This window comes from Malassezia vespertilionis, chromosome 1 (genome assembly GCF_029542925.1).
Source record: "Malassezia vespertilionis chromosome 1, complete sequence".
NCBI lineage: Eukaryota > Fungi > Basidiomycota > Malasseziomycetes > Malasseziales > Malasseziaceae > Malassezia > Malassezia vespertilionis.
The window spans coordinates 1,432,246-1,445,160 of record NC_079247.1 but is presented as its reverse complement, the minus strand read 5'-3'; the positions used below and the strand labels follow the sequence as shown (position 1 = coordinate 1,445,160).

The 12,915-nt window shown below is 58.4% G+C and overlaps 10 protein-coding genes across 10 annotated transcripts; 5 read left to right on the top strand and 5 right to left on the bottom strand.

The window, feature by feature from the left end:
- Positions 1–567: 567 nt before the first annotated feature.
- Positions 568–1,098, bottom strand: MVES1_000784 (uncharacterized protein; the record flags this gene model as incomplete). Its single annotated transcript, XM_056205640.1, has 2 exons — positions 568–902; positions 1,095–1,098. The coding sequence occupies 2 exons, from the start codon at positions 1,096–1,098 to the stop codon at positions 568–570; spliced, it is 339 nt and encodes a 112-aa protein (XP_056061615.1).
- Positions 1,099–1,172: 74 nt separating this feature from the next.
- Positions 1,173–1,940, top strand: MVES1_000783 (uncharacterized protein; the record flags this gene model as incomplete). Its single annotated transcript, XM_056205639.1, has 4 exons — positions 1,173–1,324; positions 1,351–1,406; positions 1,434–1,495; positions 1,521–1,940. The coding sequence occupies 4 exons, from the start codon at positions 1,173–1,175 to the stop codon at positions 1,938–1,940; spliced, it is 690 nt and encodes a 229-aa protein (XP_056061614.1).
- A 2-nt stretch (positions 1,941–1,942) lies between these two features.
- Positions 1,943–3,322, bottom strand: DOM34 (Translation factor pelota; the record flags this gene model as incomplete). Its single annotated transcript, XM_056205638.1, has 1 exon — positions 1,943–3,322. One exon carries the CDS (start codon positions 3,320–3,322, stop codon positions 1,943–1,945), a length of 1,380 nt encoding a protein of 459 aa, XP_056061613.1.
- Positions 3,323–3,634: 312 nt separating this feature from the next.
- MVES1_000781 (uncharacterized protein) lies at positions 3,635–3,976 on the bottom strand (the record flags this gene model as incomplete). Its single annotated transcript, XM_056205637.1, has 3 exons — positions 3,635–3,708; positions 3,751–3,857; positions 3,888–3,976. The coding sequence occupies 3 exons, from the start codon at positions 3,974–3,976 to the stop codon at positions 3,635–3,637; spliced, it is 270 nt and encodes an 89-aa protein (XP_056061612.1).
- A 360-nt stretch (positions 3,977–4,336) lies between these two features.
- On the bottom strand, positions 4,337–4,928 carry MVES1_000780 (uncharacterized protein; the record flags this gene model as incomplete). The annotated part of the gene is made up of 2 exons (XM_056205636.1): positions 4,337–4,899; positions 4,922–4,928. 2 exons carry the CDS (start codon positions 4,926–4,928, stop codon positions 4,337–4,339), a joined length of 570 nt encoding a protein of 189 aa, XP_056061611.1.
- Positions 4,929–4,974: 46 nt separating this feature from the next.
- Positions 4,975–6,696, top strand: MVES1_000779 (uncharacterized protein; the record flags this gene model as incomplete). Its single annotated transcript, XM_056205635.1, has 2 exons — positions 4,975–6,637; positions 6,665–6,696. The coding sequence occupies 2 exons, from the start codon at positions 4,975–4,977 to the stop codon at positions 6,694–6,696; spliced, it is 1,695 nt and encodes a 564-aa protein (XP_056061610.1).
- Positions 6,697–6,861: 165 nt separating this feature from the next.
- MVES1_000778 (uncharacterized protein) lies at positions 6,862–7,706 on the bottom strand (the record flags this gene model as incomplete). Its single annotated transcript, XM_056205634.1, has 2 exons — positions 6,862–6,895; positions 6,922–7,706. 2 exons carry the CDS (start codon positions 7,704–7,706, stop codon positions 6,862–6,864), a joined length of 819 nt encoding a protein of 272 aa, XP_056061609.1.
- Positions 7,707–7,785: 79 nt separating this feature from the next.
- URA4 (dihydroorotase) lies at positions 7,786–8,904 on the top strand (the record flags this gene model as incomplete). The annotated part of the gene is made up of 1 exon (XM_056205633.1): positions 7,786–8,904. The coding sequence occupies one exon, from the start codon at positions 7,786–7,788 to the stop codon at positions 8,902–8,904; it is 1,119 nt and encodes a 372-aa protein (XP_056061608.1).
- A 362-nt stretch (positions 8,905–9,266) lies between these two features.
- Positions 9,267–10,024, top strand: STE14 (protein-S-isoprenylcysteine O-methyltransferase; the record flags this gene model as incomplete). The annotated part of the gene is made up of 2 exons (XM_056205632.1): positions 9,267–9,778; positions 9,805–10,024. 2 exons carry the CDS (start codon positions 9,267–9,269, stop codon positions 10,022–10,024), a joined length of 732 nt encoding a protein of 243 aa, XP_056061607.1.
- Positions 10,025–10,066: 42 nt separating this feature from the next.
- On the top strand, positions 10,067–12,880 carry KIP3 (tubulin-dependent ATPase kip3; the record flags this gene model as incomplete). The annotated part of the gene is made up of 1 exon (XM_056205631.1): positions 10,067–12,880. One exon carries the CDS (start codon positions 10,067–10,069, stop codon positions 12,878–12,880), a length of 2,814 nt encoding a protein of 937 aa, XP_056061606.1.
- Between the last annotated feature and the right edge of the window lie 35 nt (positions 12,881–12,915).

The window sequence follows — 12,915 nt, the reverse complement described above, 5'->3', positions numbered from 1 at the left end:
TGCTCGTCGGCTTCCATTCCGTACGCCAAGAATGCACAATGCCTGCACTGGCAGTCGGCGGCAACGCAACGATCACAAGGACAGCAAGCACTGAGAAACAAGGGGTTCTGCCGCGTCGATTAGCTTTATATGATTGGCTGTATTGTATGCAGTCGCTCGTGGCAAAATTGCGTGGAGGTGCACGCTTGCCAAGGGAAAAAGCAGCGGCTCGTGCTGCGCAGGCTATGTACGTAGCGGAAAGTAGAGGTCAGAGGGCTCGAGCAGCCCAAGTTCATGCGTGCGCCCCTGCCACGTTAGGGTGCCTGCACAGCGCCGCCCGTCGCCTCGCATTCCCGTGTTCGCCACGTCAAGATCCAGGCCTTCGGCGAAATGTTGCAGGATCGTGTGGGAGGATACGAGACTGTAGGGGCCGTATGGCATGGGCCGCGCGCGCCGTAGTGGCGAGGGTGGCGAGGGGTGATACAAATATCCGGTTTCGCTGCTGTTAGCATTGGGGCACGTACGGATGGACAAGAAGTGCGCCTGGCTCGAGCGGCATCGTATACTCACCAGCCCAAGTAAGCAGCCCTACTGTAAGCAGTAATACAACGTACCGTCTGCACGCAAAGAGCGAAACACGATGGGAGTATCGACCGCGTGAATGACGTTCCACTCCCCCTGGCACTTGCTCAGCCACGCAAAGCCCTCCGAGGCGAGCGCAGTCCAAAGTGGCTGCCAGTTGGCGCCGTACGGATCGTCACGCGTCGCTCCATGCGTGACGCGCGCAAGTGCCTCGGGCTCTTCGGCCCAATGCGTGCCCTGCGCAGGCGCGGACACAGGCTCGGCCACTTGGTCGCGGTCTATCGTAGGTAGCGGCTCTATGCGTGCAAAGAAAAAATTGAGGAACGGTACTGCTTTGAAGCCTGCAATGAGTATGGGCTGTGTACGTACACGAGGTCAAGTTCTTCGGCACGGTGTCGTACAGGAAAAGCTGCGGTCAATTATCGTGCGAGCGTACCTGTCCATGCACATCGATCCAATACCGGTAGATGCGTGGAAGGTGCGTAGACCCTCCTTGGGTTAGAGACCGTCGCGCAATGTGCTGCGCGCATGACGCATGTTTGGGGAGCCGCATAAAGGCCAACCAGCAAACCTACCGAATTCCCCGCACGGACACTACTCCACTTTTTCCCATGCCGTTTGCTGTGCGGAACGTGGTGTACCTGCGCGTGTCCGCAACGAGCATTTTAGCCACAACGTTGTACCTGGACCAGCGACACGTAGCGTGGATGAATGCAAATCCGCGTATTTGGGACAGGGCCGTGGAAGAAATGCTGAAACCAAAGTAGGTACGAACTTTACTGACCGTAGGCTCTGTGCGAGATCCGCACGCGATCCATCTTGTCCGGCACAAGTGTGTGAGAATGGTACGTGGCGTGCAGTACTTACTCTAGGCGAGTTCAAGCTTTTATTTTATTTTCAGAGCACCGACATGGCACATAATGTGCTGCTCAAGGTACGTGGCCCTACCACTCACGCAGACCAAAACACTGCAATTTCCGGACGCAGAAGCACCTGTGTCTAACATACCCTGTGTAAAGCAAGAACCAGACGATGCTCTTTTTATACCCGACAGCGAAGACGAAGATCTTTATGAAAAAGAGGCCAAGCCACACGTACGAGTGCAGTACAAGGGCTTTACCGTATGCGCCCAGCAGCTTGTCTGCGTCCTTGAGCCGACCGAAGCAACGATGTCCAAGCACCCCACGCTCTTCACTATCGAAGACGATGCATCACGCAATGAAACGCGGCAGCTCGATACCGCACGGCCGCGCTGGGACCTAAGCGCGAATCCCGTGCATGGGCGGGGTATGCGAGAGTATGGACGAGCACATAGTGTACAAGGCGCGCGCAGCGAGACGCCCTTGTTCCGTGGAATGACTCCAGCAGACGATCTATAGCATTACGAAATTGCTTCCCCGCCCTTTTCCTTAGCAGCGTCTACTTCCTCCTCCTCGACTAGATCGAGGTCCAAAGGATACGTGAGCAGAGCAGCCGCGCCGCCCAATCCATTCAGCTGCCTTCCGCTCTCATGCAGAGAAGAAAAAACGACGACAGTGCCACCATACCCCTTGACTTGCTCGAACAACTCCATCCACTGCTTCCGGCGCACAGGATGTGCGTTGCGCAAAAGCGCATCGGAGATAAGCAGCGTGCCGATGGCGCCGCGCGACGCCGCAAGAACGACCGCACGCTCGCCGTACCATGCACGCAGATCGTCTGTAGACAAAGTGCGCAAGAACTGGTCCATGATCCTATTCTCGCGCGCGAACTTTGTGTCTTGCAGCTGCGCTGCCACCTCGGGGCTTTTCAGCACGTCCACGAGCGAATGGATGTGCGTGTTGGGACTGTGCACCTTGAGCAGCTTGCGCTTCCCCTCGCTGCCAAGCAGTATTTTATCGTTGCGCCGTACCGCCTCGGCAAGCAAAAAGTCGTACATGGAGTCGCGCCAAAAGCCAGGCGAGGCGAGGATCACAACGCGCATGGACGGCAACGAGAGCAGCTTTACCACTGCATTGTATACTTGTGTATTGAACCGCTCCGAGAGCTTTGCCACATTTCCCGATGCCGCACCATAGCCTGCGCCGGAGCGTTTGCGAGGCATGGACACTTGGATCCGCTGGCGAACCAGCGTCATGTTGTTCGTCAGCAGAGTGACAATCGCCTTGCCTTCGCCGAGAATCACCGCACCAAGCTCTGCCGAGTTGCTGGCCTCCCCACTCTCTTCCAGCACCTTGAGATGCTGCTCGTCCCACTGCTCCTTGGTGATGGTGAGTTTGCGCTGGAGCTCAATGTCGAGGGTATGGAAGGAGCCCGAGCGCACTTGGGGGTTCTCTTCAGCAACACGGCCAGAAATGTGCAACGTCGGCTCACCTTGAGCTGCGCCACTAAGCGACAATGACTGTGCCATGCCATCCGCCTCGCCAAGCACAGTAGACTGCGCCGGTGTGGATGTCGCCGAGTTTGGATCGCTGCCACTATCCGGCGCACCAATATTGCCGAGCGGGACCGTCGCTTCGCCACTAGTCATGCTCGACATACCATTACCACCGGCCATCTCGAAATCCAGCTTTGCGACGCGGACTGTGAGCTGGAGACGGACTCGGTGCGACTCGACAGAGCCGGTGCTTGACTCGGACTGAACGCGGCGCACAGCAGAGGCACGCGCCAGGTCTTCCGGCTGGATAAGGTTATAAAGATGGTATAAATCCTCATCGACCTCTGGGACGACAGTGACGTGCCCGCTGCCGTCGCGCTCGATATGGCGCGCGAGAATCTTCATCAAGGCGCACTGGTAAAAAAAAAAGTGGAAGCCACGCGGCCAACTATTTGTGCGGCACCACCGAAAGAACAATGCGGCGGGGCCAGCGCATGTAAGCCAAGAGGAGTACAATGCACAACACAAGCTGTGCTAGGCATGTGTAGCACTCGGCATCCGAGTGTGTGTGCGTGCAAGTCAACGTACGGCGCACAAAAAAAGGTAGTTTGCACACGCCCGAAATCTATAGAAAAACACACTCAATAACACACGTATGTGCGCCATTTCCAGCAACGAATGCTAGCACTGTCTCGAGCACACAAGGCAATCATTTCATTACTGCGAGAGCATTTCGCTAAACTTTTTTTTAATAGCAGGCACTTCGAACGCGTTCAAGTCCACACTGCGCTCTATGCCCCGCTCTATTATTAGTACATGCACACACAACGCACCCAGTCGAATAAACATGCGTGCAGGAGTGCTGGTTGCCTCGCGCAAGAGAATAGGCACATTCGGGTTGTGCTGCTTCATGACCGGATAATACTCCTGCACGAATTTCCTGGCGTCAGCAACACTGCACTCAACATACCTGATGCCAGCGCTACCAGAACCCGTCGGGGAAAAATGCAAGCGGATCTCCTTGACCGCATGGGGGAAGGCTTTCGACAGTGCACTCATCGGTGGGAGAAAACCAAGGGCCACGGCGGCTGGTGCCGTCTATGACCACGTGTTTTACACGTGCTAGGCTATGTGGGGAAGTGCTTCTCGCGGACGCCTCCGAGCTGTGGTGTGAGTTGAGGAGGCAAGCGCGTACGTACAACTTTTGTGACGCGCATCCAAGTATTGGCCTTGTACTGCGCGCCGTCTACATTAAGATGTTCTCCCGTAGACACGTCTCCATGTTCCAGAATACGGTCGATCTGTTCCCTCGACATGTTGGGCACGTAGGTCGAGCTGACATCGTAGTCCGGCCCCGACACCACAACCTCGTCCAGCACAATAATGTGGGCGCCTTGCCAGCGGCATGGCAATCTATTGTCAGCGCACCGAAAATACGTACGTCTTGCTCAATGCATCGAACACAGTCTGCCCAACTTCGCCGGCCGCTTTCGGCCCGATCCGCAAGATGCGCTCCAAACTCTTCTGAACCGACGCCGCATCGCGCACTTCCATAGCAGCCAAAGAAACCGGTGGAATAGTGCAAAGCTCCGAGACGTAGTTTGTATGTACATGGTACTCCTCCTCGGTCAGGAACTCGACGCCGGCGATCTGCGTGCCGCGGATGAGTTTAAACCCCGAGGTAGTTGAATTTACACGACCGTACGGGCTGTTGTATACAATGGCAGCCGGTGCACGGTGCAGCGCCGTAGGCAAGTCGGGCGCCGCGCCTGTCTCCAGGACGACCAGGTCGACGCCTGCGTCGTACGTCCAAAGGCGGCCCACCACGGTCTCGCTCGCGGCTCCGTACGCAGGGGGATCAAACGACTTGTACGGAACATGCAGACGCAATGGCTTGCCTACACTTGACAGCAGCACATCCTGCGGTGCTGCCGAAGACGTCGTCATGGCGCCACGGAACATCTCGACACGCCGGTGCGCGGCTTTTGTGCCGCAAAAACCTACTAGGCATGTGGAGTGCTCCCACAACTTGCACCTCCACCCTAGCGTCCAGCTGCATGCGTGGGCGAGACGAGGCGGGCCCCTCGCGCGCCTGGAAACGAGCGCGGGCAGACTCATACCTGGATGAGGAAACGCGCAAACGTGTTTCCGAGGCGCAGATGTATGCGGAGCCAGAGCACCCTAGCACGCGATTCCACTGGCGCAAAAAAGAAGCGCAAGAAAAGCAACGTGGGGTCTCGCACGCGGACGCTGCACTGCGCGACGCGCAACGCAAAGCGGAGACGGCACGGGAAGTGGAACGACTCCATATACGCCGTGCGCAGCGTGAGCGTGCGCAGCGCGAACGCGAAGAAGCAAAATCGCGCAACGCAAGGAACGCCGATGACGCGAAAATGGCCGACTGGGTCGCGAAAGAAGACGAGTTCCTGCTAGAGCAGGCGAAACTGCGCGCAAAGATTCGACTGCGCGACGACCGTGCCAAGCCAATTGATGTGTTGGTCGTAAACACCCTCTGGGCCAACCCCCAGCAAACAAGCGCCGACGTAGAGACAGAAGAAGAAGCGGGCCTCGGTGCGGACCTCGCGGAGCCAACTGCACTAATGAATGAGCTTATGCCCGTGGAACTTGAAGAGCTGCATCATGATATCCAAACTTTTTTGCGCCTGGAACGCGACCCCGAGCAGCTTTCCTTTTGGCGCCACGCGCTTATTGTCGTCGACGACAAATTGCACACACACCGTGGCGAAAGTACGTCGCGTGTGGACCGCGCCATTGATGCCGAGATCAATACCATGCTCTCGCACAAAACAGCGGCAGAGTTGAGCGAGCTTCAAGCGCAGATCCGCGCAAAATTGCGATCTGGCGAGCCGATCGAAGTAGAGTATTGGGAGTCGCTGCTCCGTCGCACAGTCGTATGGCGGAGCATTGCCACCTTGCAAACATGCCACGAAACGGTCTTAGAGCACCGCGTAGCGCAGCTTCAACGGCTGCAGCGCACGGAAGCGAAGCGGCACGAGGCTGCCGTTGCCGAGCAGATCCAAGCGCCCGCGTCGGCGCCAGCACCGTCGAGCCGTGTGTGGAATGCAGACATGGAGCCTTCTGCTTACGATCCTGCGCAGCTTACCTACGAAGAGCGCCTTCTTCCGGTGTGCACGCTTGATAAGCAGCGCCAAGCGCTTAAAGAGGCGCGTGCAAAAGTCCTCAATGCGCGCTTTGTCCCGCGCAACATGCCTGCGCGGCACCGTGCAGACGATGCGCAAGAAAGCATTGAAGACGCGCTCTACCGCATGGAGTCTGAGCGCGCGATGGGTGTCGAGGAGGAGATATTTAACGAGGATGTGCGCCTCGGCGTGCATCCTGCATGGGCGGACAAGTTCCGCGCAAGGAAACCGCGCTACTTTAACCGCGTGCATACTGGCTACGAATGGAACAAGTACAACCAAACGCACTATGACGCAGACAATCCTCCGCCCAAGATTGTCCAAGGGTATAAGTTTAACATTTTTTACCCCGACTTGATCGACCCTACCAAAGCGCCGACTTATCGCATATTTCGCGAGCAGGACGCGGAAAAAACTGCGCATGATACAGTCTTGCTCCGCTTCAGTGCCGGGCCGCCGTATGAGGATATTGCGTTCCGGATTGTGGATCGCGAGTGGGAATACTCACATCGGCGCGGATTTCGCAGCAGTTTTGACCGTGGCGTGCTACAGCTCCACTGTATGTATACATATGTGCTCACCACAGTCAATTTTAAGCGGCTCAAATACCGTCAGTAGGTGAGCGGGATATTAATGCGGCCGGCTCCGCCGCATTGCGGGCATTCGCTCTCGAACAAAAAGGACATGAATCCTGTATCGTCACCTGTACCATAACATGCCGGGCACAGCACGCCACCAATGCGTGGATCGCCAGGGCGGACGCTGATGGCGCCTGGAGGCGGCCTATAGCCGTACCAATCCGCCGACGGACCGATCGCTGGCGGCCGCGGTGGGTACGCGTACATGGGCTGGGGCGGATGTGGCGCTTGGGGCTGCACCGGTGGCCGTGCATTGGGGTATTGCTGGTCCGACAGCGGCTTTTCGTTTGCCGTCGTGCTGGCAAGGTGATACGTCGGCGGCACAGATTGGTGCGCGTCTTCAGGGAATACTTCCGGGCGCGCGGGCGGCCGCGCTGCAACGTTTGTAGGATACTGCGAGTAATTTTGTACATTCCCTTGCGGCGTAAGCTGCGCATACGCAGGTTGCTGCGGGTACATAGGACGGGCCGTTCCCCAGTCTGCCGGCACAGGCGTAGGGTGCGCGGGAATGTATGATGTGCGGCGAATCGGCGCCTGCAAGACCACGTCTTGTAAAATAGACGGCGCTTGTTCGTTGGATTCAAATGCCTGCTTCAGCACGCCCTTGTACGTGCGCCCATACTTTCGCCAGCAGCGTTTGCACGGCCGTTCGGGATCGCTCGCTTTGAAGCCTGTATTTCCGCACCGTTCGCATCGTATCCAGCCTTTGGGATATACGAGCAAGTTTTCATCGCGCAATAGCGGTTTTCCGAACTGCGCAGTCACGGTGGGAAGGGGTCGGATCGGATCGGAGATGCTAGGGATCTGGACAGGAACCCCCGCCGCGGGGCGTGGAGGGACAGAAGGAGGTGGGGGAGGGACAGAAAAAGACGCCGATGTTTGTGATAAAGCGTCTTCACTGTGCCCTGACAATGATATGTCTGCACTGTGCACCTGTGGCACACTAAGCGCGTCGTCGTACGGCGGAGGCGGGTCAGCAGGCACAGACATGGGCTTCTGGACGGAAAGGCGGTTGGTGTGGAGGCGGCGCCTTTTTTTTTCTCCGCCTCAAGGTCTTCTCTCGCGCGACATGTCCCAAGCGGTGGATTCGATCAGCGTGCCGTCCCCTGCAGACTTTCATGTACACTTGCGCCAAGGCGAGATGAGCGCTTTGGTCACACCGCATGTTGCAAGCGGTGGTATGGACCTAGCGTATGTGATGCCGAACCTGGCCCCTCCGCTGACCAATGCCAAGCAAACGGTCGACTACGTACACTCGCTTGAAAAGCTTGCGCCGGGCACGGAGTTTTGCGGCACAATGTACCTGTGTCCCGAGCTGACTCCTGACGAGATCCGTCGTGCAGCGAAAGCGCACATCGCCGGCGTCAAGAGCTATCCCCGCGGTGTGACGACGAATAGCGACGGCGGGATTGAGAACTACGAGGTGTACTATCCTGTATTTGCAGCGATGGAGGAGACGAATATGGTGTTGAATTTACACGGCGAGGTTCCCTCCGATGCCGAGGAAGGTGTGTGTGTGCTGAACGCCGAGCCGCGCTTTCTAGGCCACCTGAAAAAAATCCACAGCCAGTTTCCGAAGCTGCGTATTGTGCTGGAGCATGCGACAACGCGTGCTGCGGTGGAGTGTGTACGTAGCTGTGGCGACACGGTTGCATGCAGCATTACACCGCACCATCTCGACCTGATTGTGGATGACTGGGCAGGCAAGCCGATCAACTTTTGCAAGCCGGTGGCCAAGTACCCCGACGATCGTGCAGCGCTGCGCGAAGTGATTCGCGAAGGTCACCCTCGCTTTTTCTTGGGCTCTGACTCTGCGCCGCACCCTCTTGCAAACAAGTACCCCTCAACGACCTCGCGGGGAAGCGCCGATGCACTCGTGCACGACTGTGGGTGTGCCGCGGGTATATATACGCAACCGATTCTTTTGCCGCTGTGTGCGACGCTGCTGGAATCGTTTGGCGCACTCGACAACTTGGGTAAGTATGTCTCCGAAAACGGCCGTGCATTTTACCAGCGACCTGCACGCCCAGGGAGAGAGGTCGTGCTGCGCCGCGCTATTGGGGACGAGAGCAAGGTTCCAAGTGTATATGTACATCCTTCCCATGCACACAAATCTGAAGAGGACCCTACAAAGCTCGAGGTGGTGCCATTCTATGCAGGCAAGCAGCTTGCCTGGGTCATTGCGTAGAGGAAAAGCTAGGGCGATATGGCGCAATCTATGGTAGAATCCTTGCGATAGTATAAGGCCATGCACCTGGGCCACTTGGATCTATCCACATTGCACTGCAGATGCAGCTCTGCCAGTTTGGCCGCTTCCAAGCGGCCTGGCAGCCGACAGACAAAGAGAGCAAAAGCGTCGAATGGAGTGCGTTGTGGGCGGCAGCGCACACGTGACATTGTCCGAACAATGGATGGTCAGTGTGCTGTGCCGCCGACGTTCGCACGTCCACCTGCATCAGCATGCCCCCCATGCTGGCGCGAGTGCGCATGCTCTTTTACGCCAAGTCGCCGGTAGCGATACCGCCCACGCTCGCAAGTGCCACCGGAAACATGGCGCTGACCGCTGCAATTCTTGGCGTGCTGCTGGGTCTGTGCCTTCCGGGCGTGTGCACGCTGCTGAGCGCAGCCGGGCGTGCTGCAGCGCATCTCTACACCTACGGCACGCCACCCACGCCTCGCGCCCCCCAAAGCGCTAGCGCACGCATTGTGGGTGCGCCGCAATTGCACATGTACCTTGCAGCGTGGAGTGTCTTCCATCTGCTCGAGTTTCTCGTGACTGCATATTGGAATGCGCCACACCTGCGCTCTGACTCGTTCCTCTTACAAAATGGTGCCATGTATGCTGCTGCGCATATATTTGGGCTCCTCGAGTTTGCCTTGGAAATGGCACTCTTTGCGCCGCTCAAATGCAGCGTGTTGGCACAGGTGGCAGGGCTGTGTTTTGTCGCTGTCGGTCAAGTGCTGCGTTCCTTTGCCATGGTGCATGCATCGACAAACTTTAGCCACGCGATGGCCGAAAAGAAGCGCGAGAGTCACATGCTTGTCAAAACCGGCGTCTATGCGTACGTCCCTGCGCAACTCACGCCAGCTACGTGCGTCATCCCTCCTACGTGGGCTTTTTCTACTGGGCTCTCGGCACGCAGATCCTGCTTTGCAATCCGATCGGCTTTATACTATTTGCCCTCGCGCTGCGTGCCTTCTTTGCCGACCGCATCCGGCGCGAAGAGCAGCTCCTCCACCAATTTTTTGGCGCGTCGTACGCACAGTACGCCTCCACAGTGCCTGCGGGCGTCCCTTTTGTCACGTGATCGCGTGTGTTGCGTTCGTGAGGGTTTGTAGCCTTGTTGCGCATGGAATCCTCGATCCAGGTCGCGGTGCGTGTGCGCCCGCTGAATGAAAAAGAGACTGCGCTTCTGGCGCCTGTAGAGACCTCCCAGCCATTTGCAGGTGATGGCGGGCTTGCGGCGTCGCCGAACAAAACGCAGAATGCTGCGGCCGCTATGCGTAGCAATTATATCCGTACGATAATTTCGCCCGTGGACGATCGCGTGCTTGTATTTGACCCTGCGGAGTCCTCGGGGCGCACTGCAGGCTCAGGATCATCGCGTGCATTTCCAATGCATATGCAGTTCCACGGAAACAATCGGCGCGCGCGCGATGTGCGGTATGCTTTCGACCGCGTCTTTCCCCCCCAAACGACGCAGCGTGCCGTGTATGCCGGCACGGTTGAGCCTATGCTTTCCGGGCTGCTGAATGGCTACAATGCGAGTGTGTTTGCGTATGGAGCTACTGGTTGTGGCAAGACACATACGATTAGCGGCACTGCCGAGAACCCTGGCCTGATTTTCCTGGCCATGCAAGGGCTGTACGAGCGAATCGAGGCTGAGCGCGACCAGTACGACGTCCAAGTCAGTCTCTCGTATTTGGAGATTTACAACGAGACGATCCGGGACCTGCTTTCGCCCAACCCCACGCCCCGAGGTCCCGGCTTGGCGCTGCGCGAAGATGCCGCGAGCAAGATCTCGGTCGTGGGCATCACCGAGCACGTGCCCGAGTCTCCGCAGCAAGTCTTGGAGATGATCACAGACGGCAATCGGCGCCGGACGCAGAGCCCGACGGATGCAAACGAGGTGAGCAGCCGCAGCCACGCGGTGCTGCAGCTAAATGTCACGAGAAAACCCAAGACGGCGGGCACGGTGGAGGAAATGTGCAGTGCGTCGCTGAACATTATCGACCTCGCCGGCTCGGAGCGTGCCTCGGCGACAAACAACCACGGCATCCGCATGAAAGAAGGCGCAAACATCAATCGCTCTCTGCTTGCGCTCGGCAGCTGCATCAATGCACTGTGCCAAACCGGCGGCGCGCGCTACGTAAAAGGCCGGCATATTCCCTACCGTAACAGTAAGCTCACGCGGCTGCTCAAGTTTTCGTTGGGCGGCAACTGCAAGACGGTCATGATTGTCTGTGTATCTCCCTCGAGCGCCCACTATGAGGAGACGCACAACACACTGAAGTATGCGAACCAGGCCAAGAATATCCAGACCAAGGTAACGCGCAACTTACTGCACATTGATAGGCACGTTTCGCAGTATGTACAGGCGATCGCCTCGCTCCGCCAGGAAGTCGAGGAGCTCAAGAGCAAACTGGCGAATCAATCCAGCGCGTCTGGGACAAGTGCGGCGCACGAGGCGGTGCTTGCCGATGCACTGCAAACAATACAAGCGAATGCAGACGCACTTGCGCCGTCGGTATGCGCCGCAGCGCGCGACGCAGCGCCTGCAAAGCTCGCGGCTGCGCTAGGCCGCGTGCTGGATACGGCGCTGCAAGGGAAAAAAGAGCAGGACGCATCGTACGCCCCCCTCGATGCCTTCCGCACGCTGTGCATTGCAGCATCCACGCCGACAGCGCCAGCGCCAGCGCTTGGCATAAGCGACCAGCTCGAGCCGCAAAATGTACCGTCGATGCTCGAGACAAACGTGCACTGTGCCGCTCGATTTCGCGCCGAGCGTGCCAAGCACGTTGCCCGCCTCGAGATGCAGCAGCACGAAGCGGAACTGTGCGCGTGGCAAGAGTTGGTACACAAGAATCTTGTGCAAAAACTGGTGCCGCTGCTCGGTACATTGGCACACTTGGTGGGCACAATGCAAGGAATCGCCGTGCAGCTTGGCTCGCCCGACGATGTTGCCGTGGAGCCTTTGGCGGGCGCATTGCAAGCTGCAGCGCAAGAGGGATCAAGCGCCATTGAGGCGGCCGTTGGAAGGCATGTAGCCATCCGCGAGAGTGCTAGTGGCGCGCTACGCACACTGCCGTCGCCGAAACGTACGCGCGTGCGTGCCTTGCAGGAGCCCATGCCTGTGCAGCGGTATATGCGGCTGGTGAGTCCGCGGCGCCGACCACTGCGGACGGGAATGCAAGGGCGGCGCAGGAGTATAGGCCCGCGGAAGTCGGACGCCCATGCTACGCTGTGGGAGCCAGCGGAGAAAAAAGAAGCGGCCCCAACGGGAGAGAAGCAGGCCGAGCCAAGAGACGAGAAAGGGCCTCCTTCTGGCCGCGCCGATCCCAAAGCGCCTGCACGTCTTTCTATCCTTCCTTCGTTACGCCCGCCTGCCCCCCGTCCGTCACTTGCCGCTCGCCCTCGCCTCTCTGTGCATCCCCACCCAGAAAGCACATCGCGGCCCTCTTTCCGCGCGCCAAAAGACGTGCCACGCAAGCCAAAGCCAGCACAGTGCCCCTCCGAGACCGAGCGCGTGCACAGCCCCGGCTTGAAAGAGCGGATGATCGCGACAGCGCCTGTTAACACGTCGCCGCGCCGCGCAAGCACGGCGCCGCAAGCACCGACAGCCGCTGGGCCACGCTCCTCCCGCCGCAGCCTCTTTCAGCGGCAGTTCCTTGCGCGCCACGACGATGCAGACCAAGGCAGTGTCGCGGACGACTCGCTTCTGCACACAGACCTGAGCGACCTATCTGCGCAGCTACCGAGAGAAGACTGGGAATCGAGTTTGCGCGACCTTTCCGATTGCACGGCAGGCTCTACAAACTCTTCCGACACGCCCCAAACGCCCCCCAATGCGCGCAGCCGCCCTTCCCACACTCACCCCTGGCCCCACCGTGCACAAGGAGCAGCGCGGATGGCGTCGCCGCTGGCGAGTCCCCCCGTACAGTAGCTGAGTGTATAGGAAGTATGTGCTACGAGGAAGTA